General features: G+C 33.8%; 2 protein-coding genes across 2 annotated transcripts in view; one reads left to right on the top strand and one right to left on the bottom strand.

Moving 5' to 3' along the window:
• The window catches only part of LOC125655361 (beta-1,3-galactosyltransferase brn-like), a 29,547-nt gene extending 7,190 nt beyond the window's left edge, over positions 1–22,357 (top strand). Inside the window, exon 2 of the mRNA XM_048885639.2 lies at positions 17,811–22,357. Coding sequence (XP_048741596.2) covers positions 17,832–18,857 — 1,026 coding nt within the window. The 5' untranslated portion in view covers positions 17,811–17,831 and the 3' untranslated portion in view covers positions 18,858–22,357. The remainder of the gene's footprint in view (positions 1–17,810) is intronic.
• LOC125652978 (apolipoprotein D-like) lies at positions 2,059–10,398 on the bottom strand. The gene is made up of 5 exons (XM_048882442.2): positions 9,943–10,398; positions 6,812–6,942; positions 3,951–4,039; positions 3,772–3,867; positions 2,059–3,382 (listed from the first exon to the last, which is right to left on the bottom strand). The coding sequence occupies exons 1-5, from the start codon at positions 10,057–10,059 to the stop codon at positions 3,249–3,251; spliced, it is 567 nt and encodes a 188-aa protein (XP_048738399.2). The 5' UTR covers positions 10,060–10,398; the 3' UTR covers positions 2,059–3,248.
• Positions 22,358–24,027: the final 1,670 nt, after the last annotated feature.

The raw sequence follows: 24,027 nt of genomic DNA, 5'->3' as shown, positions 1-24,027 counted from the left end.
CTAAAATTAGTTAAATTCCTATAAATGTAGTAGTCAGATAACGGCATCCGTCCAAGTTAGAAGAAAATATAAATTAAAAAAACAAAACAAACAATTACTTGGAACAGTAAACCACTAATTGTATTACTATCGATGATACAATTGAGGACAGCTCTCTGCTTGGTAATTGTATCATTGTTCAAAACGTTAAGTTGTACAAGGGGTTTTAACAGTAAACTGGATTTTCTACAGATGAAATAGTCGGACAATGGTAATTGTATAATTGTATTGTCAATAAACACAACTCCACACAATGAAGACACCCTGCTACCTAATCCTATACATAAAATCACCAACAGGAAGGGAGGGGTCCCATTAATGATTAAATTTAGTTATAGAAATGAACGAGATCTCCAACACAAATGATACCAGGGATGGGTAATTAAAATGTAATTAGCTATATATATATAGATACATTTTTATGAAGTAATTGAATATATTTTTTTAAAATTAACCTTTTTTTTTAACCTCTAATTTCGTTCGTTACATGTAATAATTCCAAGGTAATTTTGGTGTTGTAAAATTATCAAATCCTATGCACTATAGCAAGGATTTTTCGTAATAATTATCAATTATTTCAAGACAATGTATCATAATATTATCTCCTAAATACGAGCGAAGAGTTTGATAGTACGAGATATCTCGAATCTACCGGACAAAATCTCGAAATAAAGAGATAATTATCTCGAAATTAAAAGAGAACTTTGAGTTAATCCAAATGACTGGTAAATTAATAAATCTATACATTACATAGCTTTATGTTAATCTATTGTTTTTCTCCATGTTCCTGCGCGGATGAGACTTTGTGAAACTATTGTATGCATCATGAAAAAGGACAAGACAAAATTACCTAACCGTGTTTAAAACATTCTATAATATAAAAAGCATATCATACCACTAGAATATGAAAAAAGATATCTTTAGATAATTAATTAACGTTATGAATGCCATTATATGGGAACTGAATGAATGAATGCGCTATATCTAAAAGAAGACATACATTTGTACTATACTGTAATGTGGGGTTTTTTTTGTGTGCGTGTGTCTACGTGGTTTTACGTCCCTTCGAAAAAATTTCTCTCATTTCGATACGTCACCTTTTGTGGGTAATATTATCTCATAATCACCCCCCCCCCTCAAAGAATATGATAAATCGTAAGTATGAGGTCACATCTCGAAATAACGAAACAATTATCTCCGAAATACATAATGTAAGAGATTTAGTTTTCTTTGATGCTAATCGACTTTCATTAAAAAAAAAAACCCCAGCCGTATGGAGTTTAAAAAACTCTTTACCAATAATAATGGAAGATAATAATCATTTAACCTTAACTAAGAACTTAAAAAAAATTATTTACGAGTACATAACGGAAATTTCCAGATGTAAACACACGATTTATATTATGATTTGTTTATTAAAATTGCCACACCATGTCGAATTTTGAGTAAAGATTTTAACCATTACAGTACATGTATGTTGTACTTAGTTTTGCTCTGATGCTTTGGTCCAACATCTAATCCAATGATCAGCGCTCTCTAATTAGACCAATACCACAACCCTCTTAAGAATCCTTTATATCCGCATCTTATATGAAAATACTGGATACGAGCCTGACATGAGGCATCTTCAAATCGGGTCAAGGGGCCTCCGTGGTCGAGTGGTTAGAGCATCGCGCTCAAAACCACATGGCTTCTCACCTCTGGTCAACGCGGGTTCGAATCCCGCTCGCGCCGGTAAGTGAGAAAGTTTCCCAGTTTACTTTCGGAAGGTCGGTGGTCTCTTCCCAGGTACATTGTATCTGGGTTCTCTCTTCTACCAATAAAAACTGGGCGCCACCAGATAACTGAAAAATTGTTGAGTGTGGCGGGAAACATCAAAACAATCAATCAATCTTCAAATCGGGTAAAGGTAGGCAAGAAGATGATGATTGTAGCATATTCAAACTATCCAGACTATCCTCAGAAAGTGCTGCTGGACCAAAGCCCACGGTTCAACAAAGAATAAGAATGATACAGCACTAGAAATGTTTTTTAGTTTTATTTTTGACCATAAACATAAAACAATATGAGTTTTAAGAAATTGATGAGTTAACTATTTTTGATCAATGCTTATTATGGACACAGTGTCGGAACATAAAAGTAAATTTGACTGTTGTGAAACTTAATAGGTAGATAGATATACTTAAGAAATAAATTTCATATTTGAAAATACATGCGGACATGAACTGCGGCGTTTTACGCCAGCATACTTCATGAAGCACGGTATCGCGTATATCAACGTGAAGCGTTGCAGTTCATGTACTGATGTATTTTCAAAAATAAAAAATTATTTTTTAGATTTAATTTTTACATTCATTTTTCTCGGAATATTCACAACCTTTAAAATAGTCGCACTATATTTATTAAGATTCATACGCCCATCGTTTACATTCATGAGGAAATGGATATCATATTGAAGATATCGAAGGCAAAACCATTGAAAATGTACATACATCTATTTTTTTTTTATAAACTCTGTTGCAGTAAGCGGTGTCATAACTCAATTAGCGTGTACATACTTTCGTGTGCATGTGTGTACATTAAACTCCCGCAGATATAATAATACAATCCCGACAGTCCATATATATATATATAGATATATATATAGATATAGATATAAATGAAAGAAGAAATCGGCACAGTTGTTAAATAATTTAAAAGAATAAAATCCAAAATGATCACATAATAATCAACGATCAGTTCCTGTTAGTACTTCGGGCAGTTTGTCTTGAATGTTTCAACTATGATTATTATGTGATCATTTTGGATTTTATACACATGCGTGTGAGGAAATTGTTCATTGACCTTTTATTCCTTTTGTAGGTCATGTACCATAGGGTTATTATTATGTATAAAAATGTAACACGACTAACATGTCTGTACGGTAGGAAAACCCATTTGACACAGCGTTTAGTTTGATGTTCTAGATCATATTTGTTCCACAGAATGGTGGCTACAGTGTTCATTTGTTTAAAATTCGCGTGAATTCCTTACGAGTGTATAACAACCAATGGACCTGATAGAAAGATACACAACTTGGCCAATTCACATAGTATCATATCAAATAATTTCATCACATTATACATCATTACATTTATTCATTAATTTTTATGGGGTCAATTTTGCTTCCACACCAATAATTATTACGATTATTCTTCGTAGATTGTCATCTAGGAACAGTTCGTCTGTTGAGTGGGAGAAAGTTTACTGGGGTCAAGGCCAACTTGTCTAATGTATCGATGGAGGTCATTTTTCATTTCTTCAGTTATTCCGGTTCTTTCACGTGTAAGAATCCACATAATTTCTGGAAAAATATATATTAAAAAAATATATCTTGTATCTGTACATTCTCCCAAACTTCATGAAAGACTTATTTTACTATCATGACACATATTGATTAAAATGGTACTAGAAATATAGCAATTTTGGATTAATGTGAATTTTTCTTGTCAAATCTAAATCATTTGTTAAGTGTGACCATCGTTATTTCGAAATGGGGTTCATTCCGTCTGCATGAAATCAAATACCAATTTTTTAATCAAATAGAAAGGTTGAATTCTGTTTTGAAATGATTTAAATAGCTTTTGTCAGCGGAATGCATTTTCTATTAGGATAAAAATTTCTAAAACTTAGATGAATATAGTACGGTAGTTGACAGAATAACCCAATCTTAAAATGTGGGGGATATCTTACCAGTGTGCGCCCTTCCAAACAGTATATTAGTACAGGAAAATACTATTACATACTGGTCGTAGTCCGTTTTCAGAACCCAGTATGGGCCATTGGAAACTGTAATAAAACATACAGTACATATATCACCAGTTTACAATGGATGATCTTTTACAATATTTGTTTAAGTTAAATCTACGTACATCCTCCAAAACCGACTGTCAGTTTGGCTGTGTTATTGAATTTAGGATCAACTGAGGCGGTGCCCGTCACCGAGGAATCCCGGCCCGTACTGAAATAACATTAATAGAATTACTTTAAACCACAGGCAATTACATCGCTTGGGGGCGAATTTACTATATAAAGAGTATACGGAATTTCGGGATGAACTTTGGTAGTCAGGGCCGTAAATTACATGGAGGCGGAGGAGGCAGCTGCCTCCTCCAACTTTTGAGCCAAAAAAAAAAAATAAAATTTAAAGTTCGTTAGAATTTATGTTGTTTCCAATAACTAAGAACATGATACCTCCCTTAAAAAGCATTCCAAATCTTTCTTTTAGAATGAGTTAGTCAAGTAACATCTTAGAAGGCCCTAGAATCAAGGATTTTGCACGAAACGTGTTCAGTGTGCACAAAATGTGCTCAGCGTCTGGGGGCCTGGGCGGCCCCCAGACCCCCGCCTAATTTCCTGTCTCCTCCAAATTGAAGGTTAATTTACGGCCCTGGTAGTAATGTAGATTGATTATGTATGAATATATTAGAATACAAAGTAGTATTTTATATCAATTGGTTTATTGTTTTTACATCGGCTAACTTGGGTACCCTATATATCGAGTTCTATACCTTTACTCTTTAATAGTAAATTCGACCCCAAGCGATGCAATTGCCTGTGCTTTAAACTAACAGGTACATGTACAGGTGGCAATAGCTGGAATATTTTTAAAAATATCAAGTTATTCAACAGAAAGGGAATTTATAGTTACAATGATATTGTATTTCAAATATATGATGCATTTGAATGTCGGAGAGTTACGTGTAAATTTCTGTTTATACTCATATTTTCCTGTTTATTTTTTTTAAAAAGTTTTTTATCGGGTTGTAAATATATTAACATTTGCCATGCTGTAAGTATTTATAAATCAAAATCATAATAATAACTCAACTTTCCCACAAAAGGAAATTTGAAAAACCATCTCAGAATTTGAAAGTTGCAATCTAACCAAAGAAGATGGGTGAACAAGGCGAAGAAAATGCCTATTCGTCGTCGAAATATATACTATAAACATATTTTTGTCATATATTTTTTGTGATAAACTTATATTTGACAATGTATTGTTTAACAATATATTTTTAAAATATCGATGATAAAATAGAACGTTAATACGTATTAGCCACCAAAAATTAAAAATAAAAGAGATATTGGGGGTTCTAAACCATTATTCAAAATGATCTTCTAACAAACCACCTGTCTCCAGAATTTCAGACCATAATCAATCAATCAATTAATGCTTTACTCTCATTAATGCCTAAATTTTGCAGCCCTTCACCGGCAGTGGTGACGTCTCCATCTGAGTGAAATATTCTCGAGAGGGACGTTAAACAATATATAATCCTTGTAATGAGGGCAAATTAATACAAAGTGGTATTCGTCCTCTATGTATTTTTTTTTTACAAAATTACATAGTCTATTTTCTCTAATTATATTGTTATGGCGGCCTGTTTCAATTTCAAGATTGTGAGAAGATGGTTTTATTCGACAAATGTGCCTTTTATACATACTAGGTATAGGTTTACAAAGGTAATACTGTAAAGATAAGAGACCAATAACATGTTTGTAAATAATACACTTTGAAGAACAATCAATTTATTCAACTAAACTTTGAACACACATATCGGTCAACCTATGAATATCAATTTTTGATCAGTAGTAGAATGTTCTTTGCAGAATCCCGCCTGGTTTTCTAGTATTAGATTACAAGAATTTGCATATTCGTTTAATATTTCATTTCATGTCTAGAGGTAATTTTGTTCCAATACAAATTAATAACATAAGCTCTGTAATTTTAGGGGTCATATTTCCTTTGTTTTGTACAGTGGAAATATCCATCCGCATAGCCAATTTTGAGGAAATATACCTGAATCAAATAACTTGTTTAAAAATGTATTATATAGTGTAGCATATGTGCAAATGATCCTTTAATATATTCGTTAATGATATTATCACCACCACTTGATTGATTGCGTTTGAGAGATTTAATGGATTTCCTAACTTCTTCCTGTGAAATGAGTGCGGTTTTTTATTTCGTTTAATTGCTCAAAAGACAAAATATAATCTGGTACGTCATTGCTCTGTATTTGATTCTTTGAAAAACTCATATAATTGCTCAACTGAATTTTTTGTATTTGATTTCCTTATATTTGTAAGGTTTATTACGTGCCAGTATTCTTTTGCAAAGATGTCCTTTTAAAAGTTTTTCAATTTAGTTTTAAATATCTTTTTAAGTAAATTTACTGCGCTTCTAATTTCACACGCTTACAATATTCATAAGGATTTAAATCATGCATGATGAAAGGGACTTGGAATATAAAAAAACCAACACGATTTTATTTTGTATCTAACATCTTTCATCTATAGTGGGTCATTGCTTCATCTTTTTGAAGACCCAGAGATGTACATTTTTAGTTTTCCTATAAGTATTTGATTACCAAAAATTAATAATAATAGAATTGGAGAGTCCACCCATACATGTTGACTATAAAATGGTCTTTGACAATTTTCACTGTGTCCTCATTTTCACGTCCTAATATTTCCCAGTTTACTTTCGGAAGGTCGGTGGTCTCTTCCCAAGTACATTGTATCTGGGTTCTCTCTTCCACCAATAAAAACTGGGCGCCACCAGAAAATTGTTGAGTGTGGCGGAAAACATCAATCAATCAATCCCAATATTTCAAATGATTTAATTGTTCATTTGTTCATTTACAACCTATGGAAAATATACCTACTTTAAAACTATGTGACGAATTCTAACTCTCGCATTGTTCACTACCATCTTCGTTGTACTCACATAAAATTGACCCCGGAGTTAACTACTTGGATTGTTCCATCTGGCTTGGAAGAGTAAGTAGCTGACGAACATTTTAACAGGGATTCGGCAATGAAGAAATAACGCTCAAACTCATACCATGTACCATAATACTAAAACAGAAGTACAAATAAAGTTTTGATAAGCTTTTTTTTTATTATTGCGTAAACCTTTACAATACAAATGTATAACGAATTGTCTGATTATAAAACTTTACTAAAACCACTGTATACTTTGTTATTCTGTTTTGAATTCGTTTAGTTGTGATTTTTCACATCAGAGGAGAACTGAACAGCGGAAATACAAAAAAAAAAAAAAAAGGCATTAGCAGTCTGAGGGAAATGTCCCTTCTACGGGGGTTATCATCTCATTATTACGTATTGTTTAGTTAAATAACACCCCCCCCTTCAATGTCTGTTAGTATATCATGCTTTTTCCAAAACCAACAAGAATACAAGCTTCATGAAAGCGTTGTACCCAGGTCATACCCTCATTTAAAAAATGATGAGCTTATACATTTTATTATCATTTATTTCCCAGAATTCCCTTAGGTTAAAATAGCCATACTATATTTATCAAGATCCATACGCGCATTGTTTACAGCTACAGCGCGTTCATGAGGAAATGACTATTATTACACTTTAGAAATATCAAAGGAAATAAACTTAATATTAACTCAAGCAGCGTTAAAAAGTTATCATTGAAATAAATTGTACAAAAACCCTGAAAATGCAGAGTTTGTTCATTTATATTTCATATAAGGTGGGTTGTAAATGAATAGTTTGAAGGGAAAAAAACATTTTGCTTGAAAATTTTAGTTAAAATTCTTACTGTTTCGGTATTTTTGTTCACTGTGGATGTGTGTAAACATTATTTTATTGCATTATAAACAGGTACATGCAGTACATTGAACAATGACGATGATTTACAACAGAGGTATAATAAATTGCGACAGGACTCGGAAACTAACTTATATTAATCCGTTTCCTTTATGTAGATTGTGATCTGCCCAAATTGGTGGTATAAGATATTGTTTTGCCAGTAATTATGTACGTGCATATTTGTGATTAAGATGAGTAATAATGGTGAAAGAATCTAATGCAAAAGAAGAATATGATAATGATAATGAACTGCTAATGGTAGTAATACTAATGGTAGAGATAGTAATGATAATAACGGTATCATAAGAAATAAACGTAAATGTCATAGCAGTATTAAGTGAAATAATTGTGAAAAGGAAGAATGTGCGAGGATTGTTAGATTTTGAACCTTTTGGATGCGTCAATGACTTTATGAACAGCTTGAAAAATGGTTTCGTTATCCAAATTGGATGAATTTTTTTATCACCGTGAAGTAAATTTGAAGGGTAAGTTGCTCAAAAATCAATCTACGAGGAGTGACGTAGTCAGGACAATCTAAAAGGAAGTGTTGAGCTGTTTCGGGACTACCGCAAGTACAGTTTGGGCTGTTATTGACAGCATTCCAGTGTAGCGTGTACTTTTTTTCATTAAAAGTACACACTCAAGTAGATTTCATGTAAACCAATGACGAGTAGAGTTTTTAAAAGAGATTACTGTACTTTTGAATTACAATTTTTTAAAATGAGCTGTTTAAACAGTATAATGTCGATAATTTCTCGTGAATAGATCTATAAAAATCAAAGTGTTCGCAAACAATTCAATTAAAAAAAACACTTCAGGCCATCAACGACTCTTTGCAGAATGAAGTATTTTCGGTAAGTAAATGTGTGCAGTGACCTGATTCTCCTACTAGTGAGTGGGGGGGGGGGGGGGGGGGGGGGGGTCGTCCTATGCCCTCGCGGAACAGATCTAACTTCTGTGGCGTCATTCCGCCTGTCCATTCACCCACCCACCCCATCCCCAATCCTTTTATGTATAAACAAAACTTCAACATCTCTTGAAATTTAAACTGTGTAAGTACAGTTCATGTGTTGTAGATGATAGAGATACAATAACTGATTCAGTGGATCACAAGGAAGCGGGCCAGAGATTTTACCATTACTCAGATACAATCTCTTTTTTTTTCTACCCATTTTTTTTTCTTTTTAGCTTATCTGAGCTGAAACTCCTCGAAGTTTTTCCGTCCTTCTTTTGTTAACAAAAATATATCAACTTTCTACTTCTCAACAACCACTTGGGAGAATGTGACTCAACGTATTATCGGAAATATGCGATTAAAATTTGTTTCAAGATTTGTGTAATTCAAAGGTCATTCTAGAGGGCCGTGAATGAGGTATAGCACATTGATCAGAGTCGTCACAAAAGGGAAATAAATACAGGATATTTGTAATAGTGATAAGGATTCGGAAATTTTAGAGAATTGCCACATGTAGCAGAAATTGCAAATTTCGGTGTAAAATCCTTAAGAAAAAATAAAACCCTTGCATGAGTTGAACGCATGATCTATGGCTAGCCAACCTGACACCTCAATCTACTAAGATAAACAGTCAGGATTTGTGCATGTATATCAAAGACTTTATTCCTGGTTTTATTTTGGCAGCTGTGAAAAATATGAAAACAATCATCTTTAAATTGTTTCCTAACGGTCGCTCAAACAGATAAGCCGAAACTCCCTTTATCAATAAAGATTCAAGTCCATCCAAAATGTTACAAAGCTAGAAAGCTTCCATTCACAATTAAGATTGGGTTTCTTCAAATCTTCAAACACCTGACACGGGGTCAGGATTGGGGCACAACAAAGGGTTTAGGATTTTGATAATTCTATTGGAATATACTTTTATATGACAAATCTTTGAATTCTTTTTTGTTTTGTTTTTACAAGAACCATCCTTCGTCTATTTCTTCGTAGAACATGACTTCTCTATGAAACCATGTTATAGAGTAAAGATCGAAGATTATAAAATCGATCGTTTTTATTTTCTCCACCCACCTGGTCCATTTGTTTCCAGTGTGTTTAACTTTACGTAATGTGTTTTATTTGATATGTAATTTGATAAACTAAATAGGAAGAAAATCGTGACGAGTAACTCTATCGTCCTATTTCAACATCGAACGCTTGAGTACATGTGCTGTACCCATAAACATGATATACGAGCTTAGTGCAAGTGTCTAGCACATACGTATGTTACTTACCCGGTCTAAGTCAAAGTCACTTTGTACTGGTACATTCGGGCAGCTTCCAAACTTAAATACCTGGGCAGATACATATCCTAGGCAGAAAAGAAGGCAAACAAATTGTCCTGTCTTCATGATGAACGAACTTAATGAAAAGATCACGGTTTATGACAGAACTGAGGCCTGGGCTCCCTTAATATATACATGTAGTTTTGTCTGTGCATAGTCCAATCATGCTGATACCCTACGTAGGTTATGCGGTTATGCTAATTTATTTACTTACTTATCATCCCATATATATATATATATATATATATATATATATATATATATATATATATTACTTATATAACTGAAAACTGCGGCGTAATTAATTCACCGGTTCTAACGAACATCAAGAAACAGAAAACTTCATTATAAAACGATACTATATCGTGCTTTGATTAGATGACTCAAAAGCGTTCATTGGCTATTTGATATCATAATATATTGTTAATTCAACACACATGCAGGGACACGTGCATATGTATGGTGTCAAAAATTGGGACGATTGGTGATAAACAATGGACGATTATTCATGGATTTCCCACGAATAGTTTGAAAACCTCATAAGATGTTTCTTTTCCCCCCATTAAAGTATTTTTTTTAGCGTAGTCATTGTGAACAAGACTAGCCCTTTCCGCAAAGGATGTGAACAAAAATAATCATAATTGTAATTATCTATTTGTCACATACATAAACAACACGAACCATCACATTTGCTAATTTATGATCCTCTGCTCAAAAGCACCAGCCAAGTGGACTGCACTCGTTTTTTGCTCAAAGCAGGCAAATCAGAACAAGTTTGAAAATAGAAAATGTCATTTATTTAGTAAATGACGAAAAATATATACAGTACAGGGGGTCATTAAAACCAAGTAAAAATTAAGATCATATGCTGCAAATGACTAGATGGTCCCCTGTTACATACATCTATAAAATTAACATTGAGAAAGAGAACATATATATACAAAATAAAAACATCCGATAGGGGGTCTAACAAGATGACCCCCTATTGCATACACATATGTAAAAAGACTAGCATAAAAATATTGCCTGCCCACAAAAAAGGGTGGGTAGCAACTACGACACTTGGCGTACGTATGGTTGGAAAAGCTTGAACTGAGGTGCATGCATGTATCCCTTCTCAACATGGCAGATTGTACAATGTCAAATAACAGTCTTGATGTTATACAGTTTTCACGTTTTCAAGTGATTTTCAAGTTTGAATAAAATGCCAAGAATAGAAATTCTTAAACTACCTTCAGTTACTGATTTGAAAAGCACTTGAAGGAATACCATCTTATGATATGCAACGTTGCGAGGTGATATCCGTTTTGCAGAACCTTCATTTATCATATCAAATGGTTGCGGTAGACTAGCGGCTAGGGCATTCACTTCATAACTGGGAGATCCAGGTCGCGTGAAACCTAAGGCGTTTAAAATGGATACTGTATGTTCCCTCGCCCAGCGCCAGGCATTAAAAGTGAAAGCCACGGATATGACCTTGAAAATGGACTTCCCGTGTCACGTTAGGCGTTGGCAAGATGAATAACCCTCAAACAATTTAATAAAAATTAAAAGGAATCTGATGCATTTATTTTTTCCTGGATTATTTTTAACGTCTCCATACTAACATACATGTAACGTTAAATGATGCAAAGTATTTTATTTAGTTCTTATAAATTAGTTAACAAAGTAGATCAAGGGCTAAGACCAAGTGCACTATATGGACCCATGTAAACTAGGCCAAGTGGTATGTGAAAAAAGTTACGGGATTTCAATGTATTTAGAAATGATTTTGTTATCATTATTAATTGTATATTTCCTTATTATATAATCAAATCTGTTAACATAATGCTAACATGATTATCCGTATTTCATAGTCCGAAATATTTTCGCGCGCGTACCCGAAGCAAACAACCCCAGGCACCACGCCACTTGTCACACTCAGTACCAAGAGGTGAAGTTTTGGGCTTGAGCTCCAATGTGGAGGGTCCAGAGTCATCATTCTACACCAAGCCGAAGTTTAGCGCGTGATACATCACAACACATCACAAAAAGAATGAGCAATGTAACAAAAGACACTTCAGTTTGCGACCAAGAGGAAAATACAATCTACTTAAATTACCAGCTATTGTCGGTATCCATCAATCAATCAATACTTTATTCTCAGAAATGTACAGTCATACATTACAAAGCACTGCATATACAAAATCCGACAGGCCAGTTTTTACAACGTTTGTTTAAATAACTTGCCGTACGCTCTTCTAGTAGTTTTAAACCGACAGCTCGGTATTCCTGACGTGGTTGATCTGTAAATAAGCACATTGTTTGTTGTGACATGTTGTCCAGTTGTCGTTTTAGTTAAGTTGGGATTTACACAATACTTCAAACATCCATGTATGAAAGAAAGGTTAGTTACATTTACCTATTAGGCACGATTATTCCTTGTTGAAATAATCAAACAAAAAAGTTATGACCATGAGATATTTTATTTTTCAAAAGTATCACCACATAGATGTTTCCCCGTTTGTGAAGTGGTAAAGATAGATCTGAAGATAACTGATAACTAAGAGGTGTGCAGAATTACACTTTATTGGTATGTCATTGTTTACATTTCATCTGCCCATAGCAAAAAACAAAAACAAAAACATTTTGATGACGTTCTTATGCCTGTACACTGTGGAGGAAAATTGTGTGAATGTGCGTCTTGTCTGATAATTATCGATACCCAGATATTTGTGTGTGTGTGTGTGTGTGTGTGTGTGATTTTAACAATACAAGGGGTATGAAATAAAGGTTGGTTACATTTATTTATGATGTACGAGTATTTCTTCTTTTGAAATAATGAAACAAGGAAATTTTCACTAGGAAGTTGTTTATTGTACACTGCAGGTACATTAAGGGATTTTCCCCGTTTGTAAAGTGGTATTATTTATGTGTTATTCAAGAGCTTCATGTGATATGATCAGTGTAGATAACTTTTTAACGAGGGGGTCTATTATGTTACATTATGCAATTTCCCTTTTTAAGGATATATTAGCATGCAATCTTAGTTTCGACTTAAGTCTAGTCTCAGTTTATGGTCATGAAGCCAGGTTAATTTTCATCAAATATGCTGTCTTCTTTAGACGAAGCAATACGACACAATTAACGTCACCGAAATACCATGTATAATACGTGAGCAAATAATTTAAAGGATGTCGGGTATGCAGCTACAAGGCCACGAGTTTTAAAATTTCATACTTCACATGTAAATAAAGGTGCTAATACATGATTAACAACGGATTTTCTAGCGCGTTTCAGCTACGCCATACTTGTGTGAATTTACAATGTTCGGGAGGCGGATGTACAGTCCGAAATGAATGATTTTGTATTCTTTGTTCATAATATTAATGTTTTAGGTTTACAATTTATCATTTATATATATTTTCAGGTACATTAGAACATTTAAATTGGAATCATTTTAAATACTGTTTGTCGTCACTTATCTTTGTTAGTAAATCCGTAATTACTTGAAATATCTAATGTGGTTTGAGCAAATAAAATGAACTTGAAATTATTCTTTTTTTTAATAATGTAAGCCTCTGTGATCATTTTTAGGAGAGGGTTATAACAACTCCTTAGGGTCTTCGTAATGGTGCAGATACTTGGAGATCTCTAAGAAAAAGGTGTATTTTAATGTGTATCATGTACAACATGCCCCAATTCTTTTGTCTGCTTCACCATGCTTGTTATCGCGATATCTCGCAAGTGGAAGAGACGAAGCTTGTTCATATTCGTCATTGTCACATTTATGTTCAAATTTCAATCTTCAAAGCTAAATAAAATATCGATCCATATGGAAATAAATTTCAAAAGCAAGCAGTTAATCTCACAATGCTTTTTCACTTTCTCAAGAAAACTTCAAATGTATTTTTCTACATGTATTTTAAATAATGAATCTGATACCAGTATTACGGGATTCCAGTCTGTATTAAGAGGTGTATTTTAGTAGCCTCTAATGCTTCAGAAATTTCGAAAAGTGCATATCTCTGAGATCTGAATATATAGAGTATTTCCAATTCACTGCTACTTTCTAAAATCAAATAATCACTAATCATGTATAGCGCTCATGAACGACTTTTTTGTATAGATATCAAGTTTATATAAGTCCTAACCAGTTGATATGATTTGTTATTGTTTACAATTCTATCTCAGTTCCCTTGTATCTATAATGTCTTTAAATATTACAAGTATACCTCAAGTTCTTACACATCAAGAGACTTTTGCTTTTGTTTATATCTCAAATTATTGGCTTTCAAATTATCTCACATGTCTGTCAAGAGCATCACAATTATTATAGGTATGTTATCTCAAGTTCTTTCAAAATGATTCTCAAATACGCCCCGTATGTTTCATGATCTTACATCTTAAATATTTCAAAATCTTGATTTTCATTTATCTCATGTTCTTTTCATATTATCTCAAATATTTCCAAGTTTTGGAGCTGTTTAATCTTCGTAAATCAATTTATCATATTATGATTGTAAATTCCGAGTAATATTAATCTCTCAGATGAAATAATTAAATTTCATACATGCATCTGCCATTAGGTAAGAAAAATAAAATATACGTGTTTGTTTCTTGCCAGGTTCCTTAGTTTGATATACAGGTCTGTATTCTTGTAATTGTACAATTGTAAATAATATACTGACTATATTAGACAAAAATCATATATTACATGATACAGATAGAATAGGTGCCAATAAAAATATCTAAAATTAATTGGCTTTATTATTACACTACCTCAAGTGTTTAATAAAATCACTTTTTGCATGGGATATGTTTCTCTAATTTCTCTGATATAACCTACATAACTAATTCTTATCGTGTGTGTGCTGATTTATTATGTATAAAACATGTGGGTTTTTTTTGTATTGATAAAATTCTCAATGGAACTGTTTGAAAGCCAGTAGCCGAATTCCTCTACATTTAAAAAGTAAATGTGTAAACTCTCTCTCTCTCTCTCTCTCTCTCTCTCTCTCTCTCTCTCATTGAAGCTCACGGTATGGTTACAAAGAAAACGGGATTATCATTATACTTTGTTTATATAGATAATATGAATAATGCTTAAAATATTCTCCTTCATGAAATTGTACCATTATAATAACTCTTCATTAATTCAAATATTGATACAATACGTGCTCGCTTACATTCAACAGAGTGAATTATCTGCTTTTAATTCCTAGTAACTAATTGTTTACTAAATTGGCCCACGGTCTGATAGGGGATAGTAAACGCAGACAAGTCTATTGTGTACGATAGGAATAGAGATAGTGTTGGACCGGTTCCAGTCTACAATAAACAACAGACTAATGTCTACAATAAACAACGAACCAATAACTAATGCATAATAAATAAGATTTCTATACGCCAGTCCAAGATGGGGCTTATTATGGTATGGTGATTCCGTCTGTCCCGTTTCGTGTCTACATCATAACTTAAATACTAGTATGAGACCTTAGAATCACCAAAATTTGTCAACTGATAGATCTTGGGTAGAGGGTGGGTCGCACTTTAAAGTTAGGTGACTGTGACCATTGATTAAGACGATAAGGCCACGTATGACAAAGTCCTGTCCGACTCGTAACTGGACAATTATTTGGTCTAGAATCATCAATCTTGGTCAGGTAATGCATCGTAAGTAGAGGGTGTGTCGCACTCTAAATGAAGGTCACTGTGACCTATAATTTTGATGATATGGCCATATATGGAATAATCCCTTTTGGGCTCATGTAGACAGTAGAGTTAAGTCCTATAATCAACAAACTTTGTCAATTTGTGCTTCTGTTGAAAAATGTAAATTTCAGCTTAAAATCAAGTCATTAAAACTTTTAAAATGGTAAGTATTTAAAAAAAAAACTGTTTTATGGGAGGTAATCCCTACATATGCAAGAGAGTAATGCTGCAACCCTATTCAATGATTATTACATCAAGAATACATATATTTGTTTTTAAATTGTAGCTACACTGTACACAACAACTAATGTGAATAATCATTTTGTTTCTAACATTAATGATAGAAATATATGCAGTATTTTACTAGAAATTTTGTAAAGACTTACAAAGCACAACAGACAAAGGAATTGTCTCATGGGGGCAATAATCTAACTAAGGCATTGTGTTTCAAGGAGTTCAGCGGGACGTTTTGATCAGAAGCAATGCAAAATTTTGTCTTTGGAATTCCATTTGCCCCTTGGGAGTACTGATCTAAGCTGGACATGCAAATATAATTTTGACAAGAGCTAAATTGCATCTGACCAGTTAAAGTTAAATAATGAGGAAGAAAGCCGTGGAAATAATTTATCACTCCTTTAGTTATGGGGCATTTCAGAAATGATTTCTTTAATTGTTGGTTGATTGTATGTTGTTTATCGTTCCTCTCGATAATTTTTCACTCATATTGAGACGTCACCATTGTCGGTGAAGGCCTGCAAAATTTAGGCCTATGCTCGCCGCTTACGGCCTTTGAGCAGGGAGGGATCTTTATCATACCACACCTGCTGTGACACGGGACCTCGGTTTTGCGGTCTCATCCGAAGGATTGCCCTATTTAATCGCCTCTTACGACAAGCAAGGGGGTACGGAGGACCTATTCTAACCCGGGTCCCCATGATACTCTAGGTTTTGAAAAATGCTAATTCTGACATATATTTGGCGAACATTTCCATATGTTGATAGAATTTTTATATATGAATCAATATGAACCACAGTTTATGTATTTGTTCGCTTCCTCCAGGGAAGAGTATTATACCTATTTCTGGACGATTTCGAATAAAATCAGCATACATATAGAATCAAATCACTGTTTCTCTTCTAACATTTACATGAATAGGAAGTACGAATCTTATTTAGATAGAAATATGTATATGTGGGTTCAGAATAGTGGTTGTTATATGGGTTCTAAGTAGTGGAATGGTTTCAGGAATTTGTATGGGTTCATGCATTTTTATGGGTTCAGAATAGTGGAATTTGTACAGACTCGGAATTGTGGAATTTATCCGAGTTTGAAGTACCAAAATAAAATAAGATGTAAATGAAAATATCGTTAGTCCTTCGTCTTTAAATTGGTCTACAAGTTTCTATGTGATTTTTCTTGGTTTGAACCCGAAAAATTACAATTTTATTTCTATCAACAGTACAACTAATTTTCCGACTACACATATCATAAATCTATTATACCGAAACAAATTGCTTTTAATATTCATCAAAATATACAGGTATGTTATTATCCATATTAAATGTTTGTATTAGCGCCCGCGATATTGGAAGTGAAAATCACTGGTCTTCCGGATATGACCTTAAGAACGGTGGCTCTGTATCACCGTAGGTGAAAAAGAACTCTCACGGCTACGACTGTAAGCGTCATGCATTGCTCAAAAATGAGAAATTTTCGATTGAGGCGTGAAAACAACATCCATGTTTCCAAATATTACGTAGGCAGTGTAACCCCTTTCTTTTGTATAACATGACCAACCTCTTAGGGAGTGGTAAATGAGCAAAAACATGGAATGCTCCACAAATTTGAACGTTTTCATTGGTAAAATCATGATGAGATTAATCATCACGTGACTTGGAATGTATTTGAAGTAAAATGTACAAGGTAGCTTAACTGAGAATTAGTATTTTGTTATGGTATTTAATAAGTAGCTATACTGTGAAAAATTAGCCAAGGTATGATAAATCTGAAAAGCAATTCCATTTTTACAAACATGTATTTTGTAGCCTACGTTTACTCAAACGACATACCTGTTGAATTTGATTTGCAACAATTAACATGCATTTTTATATTTTTTTTTCAGACTGTTTCTTGGGTACTAACAATGCAGCGTTTTCTTCTGAACGTGTTCCTTACGTGCATGTTTCTAACATGTATGACCATCATCGTTATTACAAATACAGTGAAAAACAACCCACTACTCGTCCAGTCTCCGAACACTGAAAATCAGCCCAGCTCTGTGTTAGCTATTACTGAAAGGCATTATCCTCCACAGAATAACACAGCAAACCAAACATCGTTACAAGTGTCAACACCTGTGCCATTCTTTTCACATATCACTTACATATCAAATCCTACCACAATTTGTGATTCTTTCAAAACATACAACGGAACCAAAATCCTGATGTTGGTGAAGTCGTCTCCAGGAAATTTCCATCTGCGGAAATGGATTCGCTACAAAACAAAAAGTTACAAGGATTTCAAAGACTCTGTTAAAACGATTTTTCTACTAGGGAAATCTGACAAGTGGGACGAGGACATACTCAAAGAATGTGAAAAGAACGGAGATATTATTCAAGGAAGTTTTATTGATGCTTACAGAAATCTTACTTACAAAACAGTAATGGGATACAGATGGTTAAGCGAGCACTGCGCAGACTCCGAATTTGTTGTGTTTAGAGATGACGATTTTAAAGTCAATTTTGTTAACCTCATACAGCAGATCAAGAGTCATAAAAACCCACAGTCCATGTTTATGGGACTTCTCATCAATAAAGGTCGAACGATTTATCGTGACCCGAAGCATAAATGGTACCTATCCAAAACAGACTATCCTAAAAGTGTTCTTCCACCATATTTCCCAGGTGGCGCTTATTTGGTGAGCACAAGTATCGCTAGAAATTTGTCTTCGAATTTTCATCTAGTGAAATGGTTACCCATAGATGATGTTTATATCGGACTTGTTGCACAAAAAGTGGGTGTTAATTTAACTCATTCAAAGTTATTTGCATTTAAAAACTGTGATAAGTTTTCCACCATTATGGCGTGTCGAGAGTTTTCAAGACCTCAAGAGGTGCTGGAAGCATGGAGGGCCGTCACTGTCGATGACCTTCAACAAACAAGGACTTGAACCTATCTTGAATCATATTATTGCAATTCAAAAACTACTGTAGATATTTTTTCATATCAGTGCAATAGATATTTACAGGTATATATGTACATGTACTAAGAAGTACATTCTGTATAATGTTTGTCCAATGCTCCACTTACATGATATAGTCCAAGGCTACATATCTTAGGATTAATAGATATATTGTTCACTGGTGAGTGATACACACTGTAAAAGTGAAATTAGCATGAAAGGGACATAACCAGTGATTTTTATTTCTTCAATTTACCCTAAACGTGCAATATCAACACAGTTATATAACAATGTAAGCAAACCTCGCAGCTTTATGTACACCAATTAAAAATCATAATGAAAGTATGCCTAATACACAATTTCCAAGATAAACTCTTCTGTGATAGAGATACATTCAGTATTCTATTAAACGCTTAGGTGCATGGGTATAGGGATTATACATATAATATAGACTGGTTATTTAGATGACAATAAAAGTTAAGAAAGCGTGCATTTTATTTATATTAGTAGGTGGTATATATTAAACTGACCATATCAAGAAGAAATAGTTAAATCAAATATGTAAATTAATTATCATCTGTTTTCTCTTTGACACGACCGATACTTTTAATTAAGAAAGATGGTAAATTCTCAAATACTCAAAAACTTACTAAACTTTCCTGCACTTTACATAATCATCCTTTAGGCAATGTGTGAATACAGCGATAAGTATTTGTACTCACGTTTAATGTCTTGCTTTACGAACATACGTAAAAGCTCAACAAAGGGAAACAACTATGACATCTAGGAAATTGCGTATTACCAATAGGCAAACATTTTCGAGACAACACGAAGACTCAGTATTTGGTAACATTCTATGATGTTCAGTAACGTGTTACAAAACTAACATACTCGACCGCTATTGATCGAGCAAGTTCACAGTGGATGTTTGCTTTTATACTTGTATGTTACTTAATTTTTTTTATCTATATTGTTAGAAGACATGATTATGTGTCTATTTTATGTACATGTAATGATTGATTTGTGTTGCTTATGTTGCGTTGAAACAACCTTGAGTTAATGTTAAGTGCAAAAAGGTCATGTTTAGAACACCGTAGCTCAACTGCTACCCCCCCCCCCCCAGTTTTCCTTTTTAATTTTCTAATTCTCCTTCAATGTAGAAATCAAAAATACACTTTCCAAAAAATTGACATTACTCCAAATCTCAGGTTCGAACCTCTTTAAGCAAGAAATTAACATAATTTTAAAAGAGCAGGGATGAGGGATGCATACCTGTTATCGCAAGAATACACGAATGATCAAATCGACACTTGTGTCCGGTCGATTCGGGCGTTGTTGACAATGGATATTGTAAATGTGGAAATTTTTGCGTGGTGGAAATACATGTATCTCTGATGACTTCTTAGTTCTGAGAGTTGGTATGATGTCTAGGATAGTATGCGTCTAAAAAGGCGTCCGAGATGATTCAAATACGGCAGCTATTATTGTTCATATATATATATATATATATATATATATATATATATATATATATGAATTCCGTATTAAGCTCTATACAATTTTAATCATGCGAACACTTTGTTTCATAAAAATAGCATATTTTTACTTAATAAAAATATTCACGTTTTATATTCTAAAACTATGTCTAAACCTGATGCCAGAATTATATGAATTTGTTGAAATTGTGATATTTCTTGTGTTCATTCTAATTTTTAAATATTTAGTTTTCTATCCATATCTCTTGGAAATCTCTACCGTTTCCGGATAAATAAGAGCAGGACATGTTTCTCTATTTTTTGTGGATAACAACAAAGCGGGCGTCGTGAATCTCACCCGTCTATTTTTGGCGGTCTACTTTACGTGTAATTAACTGTGATAACAATGTGATGTATGATGTAGTATAAAAGCTTAATGAATAAATTTGATAAGGAATAATACCTTATAATTAGTACCCATAGAATCCCTATGATCAATAAAACATTTCAGAACTGGCAATCATTACTTTTGATCTGAAAGTTGAAGAGCTAAAGCCCTATATTTAATAAGTCGGGGTATATGTTCACGAAACGCCAAAAATCTTTCTTAACATCACATGCGTTAGAAACGAATTTCCCCCCGAAATGTGATGCACCCAAATATCAAAAATATGCAGTGGAGCCTAGTTAATCCACGGACGATTTTACTGGGGAACGAAACTTTTGCACGTAATTTTGCATCGTTAATCCAGAAATTCGCATCCGAATGGTAACTATTTACTACAAACCTTAAGGTAGCTCATTAATCTAAATTTTTATTTAATGGCTCGTTAAAGCACCTCATGAAGTATGATTTCCAAGCTCTCAATTATTTTATATGATTTTTTTTTGGTGATTTATCTCGGAATGATAAAAAAAGGTACTTTGTTTGCAATTAAGATACTCTAGAGTACAAATTTCGCTGTGATTTGATGCATATTATGAATATCTAAGAAAACCTACCTACACAACTCAGATAGATGTCCTAATATTTTAATCAAAAATATATTTATGAATATTGAAAACGTTATTTGATAATATTTTTTAAATCTACGGATAAAAACACATGTCAGTTAGAAAAAAGAAATACCAGAGAAATATTTTTTATAAAGAAATTGAAATGAAATGGCCGTAATTCAGAAATATAACGATTTTTCAAATTTGAACCAAGCCCAATCGGAATTATAAAAAAGTAGTCATAGAAAACATTGTAATCAGAAAACTACATTCCCTTGATGTAAAATGGTTCACAAATTAACCAAATTTATAAAGGAAACTAATTTCATGATGAACATTGCGTACAATTAGCAACAATATGATTCATTTAGTAATTTCTATCAATTTTAATCGGGATCGGTACTTTTTTCTCTTGTTTGAATATAGTGATTATATCTGAAATTTGGTCATATCGTTTCAATTTCTTTTTATAATATATTTCTTCAATATATCTCTTTTCTAACCGACATCTTTTTGAAGATTTTATCTATAAATCTAATAATATTAACAAATAACGTTTTCGATTTTCATAAATATTTTTTTTAAAAATTAGAACGTTTATATCTGAATATTTTAGGCATGCTTTATTTACTCTAGAATCCCTTATTTGCAAGCAAAACACCATTTTTATCATTCCAGGAAAAATCACAAAAAATTAAAATAATTGAGAGCTTGTCTCACTCTTTCCATGGTGAAATCATACTTCATAAGGTGCTTTAACGAGTTATTAAATAAAATTTTAGTGTAATGAGCTACCTTAAAATGCAATGAAATATTTGGGGGTGGGGGTCTGTCTCAGACAATTTTAGCAAGGCGTAAATTATAAAGAAAACGTAAGCCACACTGTCTGATGGAAGCGATTACCTGTACCGTCAACACCTGATGGTGTATCAGGTAGACAGCACGTGCCGATCGAAACATTGTATTGTCAATTCTGTATTGCATGTTGAATTTTGTAAATAAATCTGTACCATAATATTTTACAATCTTGATTAATAGCCTAGTAATAAATTAAACACCATACCGTAATATTAAATCTATTTTATTGAACTGCGACACCTACATGTATTCTATGACAGCGTATTCATTCGTAAATTGATATCGGCTTATTCAAATCAGAGGAGTGTGTATTATACTAGGTTCTGGATTTTATACTCCTGATTGAAGTGAAATAAATGTGCACGTTCATGTAGTAAGTTTTTAAAGTATACAAATGATCAATGCCCCGACGTTGGCTTGAATAATTATACATGTACCGAGCGAAGCTCGGACGGGTCCAGGGCTCTAAAGGTAAACACGTATGTAAAAGGAACAAGTCAATATCAGCAAAAGGAGAAGAGACCATCTCTACATACGTTCATTGAAATTTTCGTGATCCATATGGGCATATGAACTTTTTTTTATTCATTAATTGCTTCAACAGGTATTCGTGTTTTGATTTAGATTGCCGAAAATACAAGACTCTGACGTGCAGTTTGTAATTTAAATATTCGATTTGTTCAAAATGAATAGTATAATTATTTTTGTAGCAGTTTTTAGCAAATCATCAAATACAAAATCAGTAATCTAACTAAATAGATGTACGAGTTTCTTTAAATAAAAATAAAATAAAATATAGGATATATACTAGCGGAAAAGAGAAACTGTGCATTACTTAATATATGAAAAAATAATTTAAAAAAAAATAACAATGAACATTTTTTACTTTTTGTAATGCTGTTAACAAATGTATTTGTTACAACATTTCATAATCCATTAATGTTAACGTCGAATGACGTCAATTTCAGCAACTCGAAAGACACTGGCCTGGCCTAAATCAGCCAATGTTACTGGCCGATTTGGTAAACGGCGTAAACGTCGTTCCATTTCATCCCAGACATGCTCGATCGGCGATAAATCGGGGGAAACAGCTGGCCAAGGCAAGACACCGACATTCTGTTGAACAAAAAAGTCCCTGACTACACATGCAACATGAGGCCTTGCGTTGTATTGCTGCAGAGTGATGTGATTTTGCTGTCTCTGTATGAAGGGTATCATATGGCGCTGAATAATTTCATCTCGATAGCGTACGCCGGTGAGATTGTAGAGGGGTCCTTCCACGTGCTGTTATTCCACCTCACACCATAACGCTACCTCCACCGAATTGTCGACGTTGCACAACACAGGCGTCCTGGTACCGCTCCCCAACGCGACGATACACTCTACAACGGTCGTCACTGCTATCCAAATGAAATCCGGATTCATCAGTGAACAGAATATTGGCCCAGTCCTGTATTCTGAATCGCAGATGTCGTCTGCACCACGCTAGTCTAGCGATACGATGACGTTGAAGCAGTGTTGGGCGCACCGCTGGACGTCTTGTGCTCGCGCAGACGATTACGCACAGTTCTTGGACTGATTGGTCGAAGTCCAGGAATGCTACGAGTAGTCAAACTTGCTGTCTGGAAACAATTTCTCAGGTGCACAAGTCTAATGTGGTTGTCCTGTCGACTCGACGTCACACAAGGACGCCCAGAACGTGGTCGATCCCAAGTGTTACCATATTGTTGGAAACGTCTCCATAACGACTGGATGGTGTTCCGATGAACTCCAAAGTGTTTTGCTACGATATTTTGTGCCATTCCAGCTTGAAGCATCCCACCAGCACG

Source organism: Ostrea edulis, chromosome 1 (genome assembly GCF_947568905.1).
Source record: "Ostrea edulis chromosome 1, xbOstEdul1.1, whole genome shotgun sequence".
Classification (NCBI taxonomy): domain Eukaryota; kingdom Metazoa; phylum Mollusca; class Bivalvia; order Ostreida; family Ostreidae; genus Ostrea; species Ostrea edulis.
Note: the sequence above shows the minus strand (reverse complement) of the source record. Positions and strands in the feature narration are given on the sequence as shown.

What these genes read in the sequence shown, in the direction of transcription:
- LOC125652978 (XM_048882442.2), bottom strand. Translation starts at nt 10,059, where the DNA reads ATGAAGACAGGACAATTTGTTTGCCTTCTTTTCTGCCTAGGATATGTA. An exon ending in GTGACTTTGACTTAGACCGG is followed by an intron (nt 6,943 to 9,942) that starts GTAAGTAACATA and finishes CTTCTGTTTTAG; the next exon opens with TATTATGGTACATGGTATGA. An exon ending in GACAGTCGGTTTTGGAGGAT is followed by an intron (nt 3,868 to 3,950) that starts GTACGTAGATTT and finishes GTTTTATTACAG; the next exon opens with TTTCCAATGGCCCATACTGG.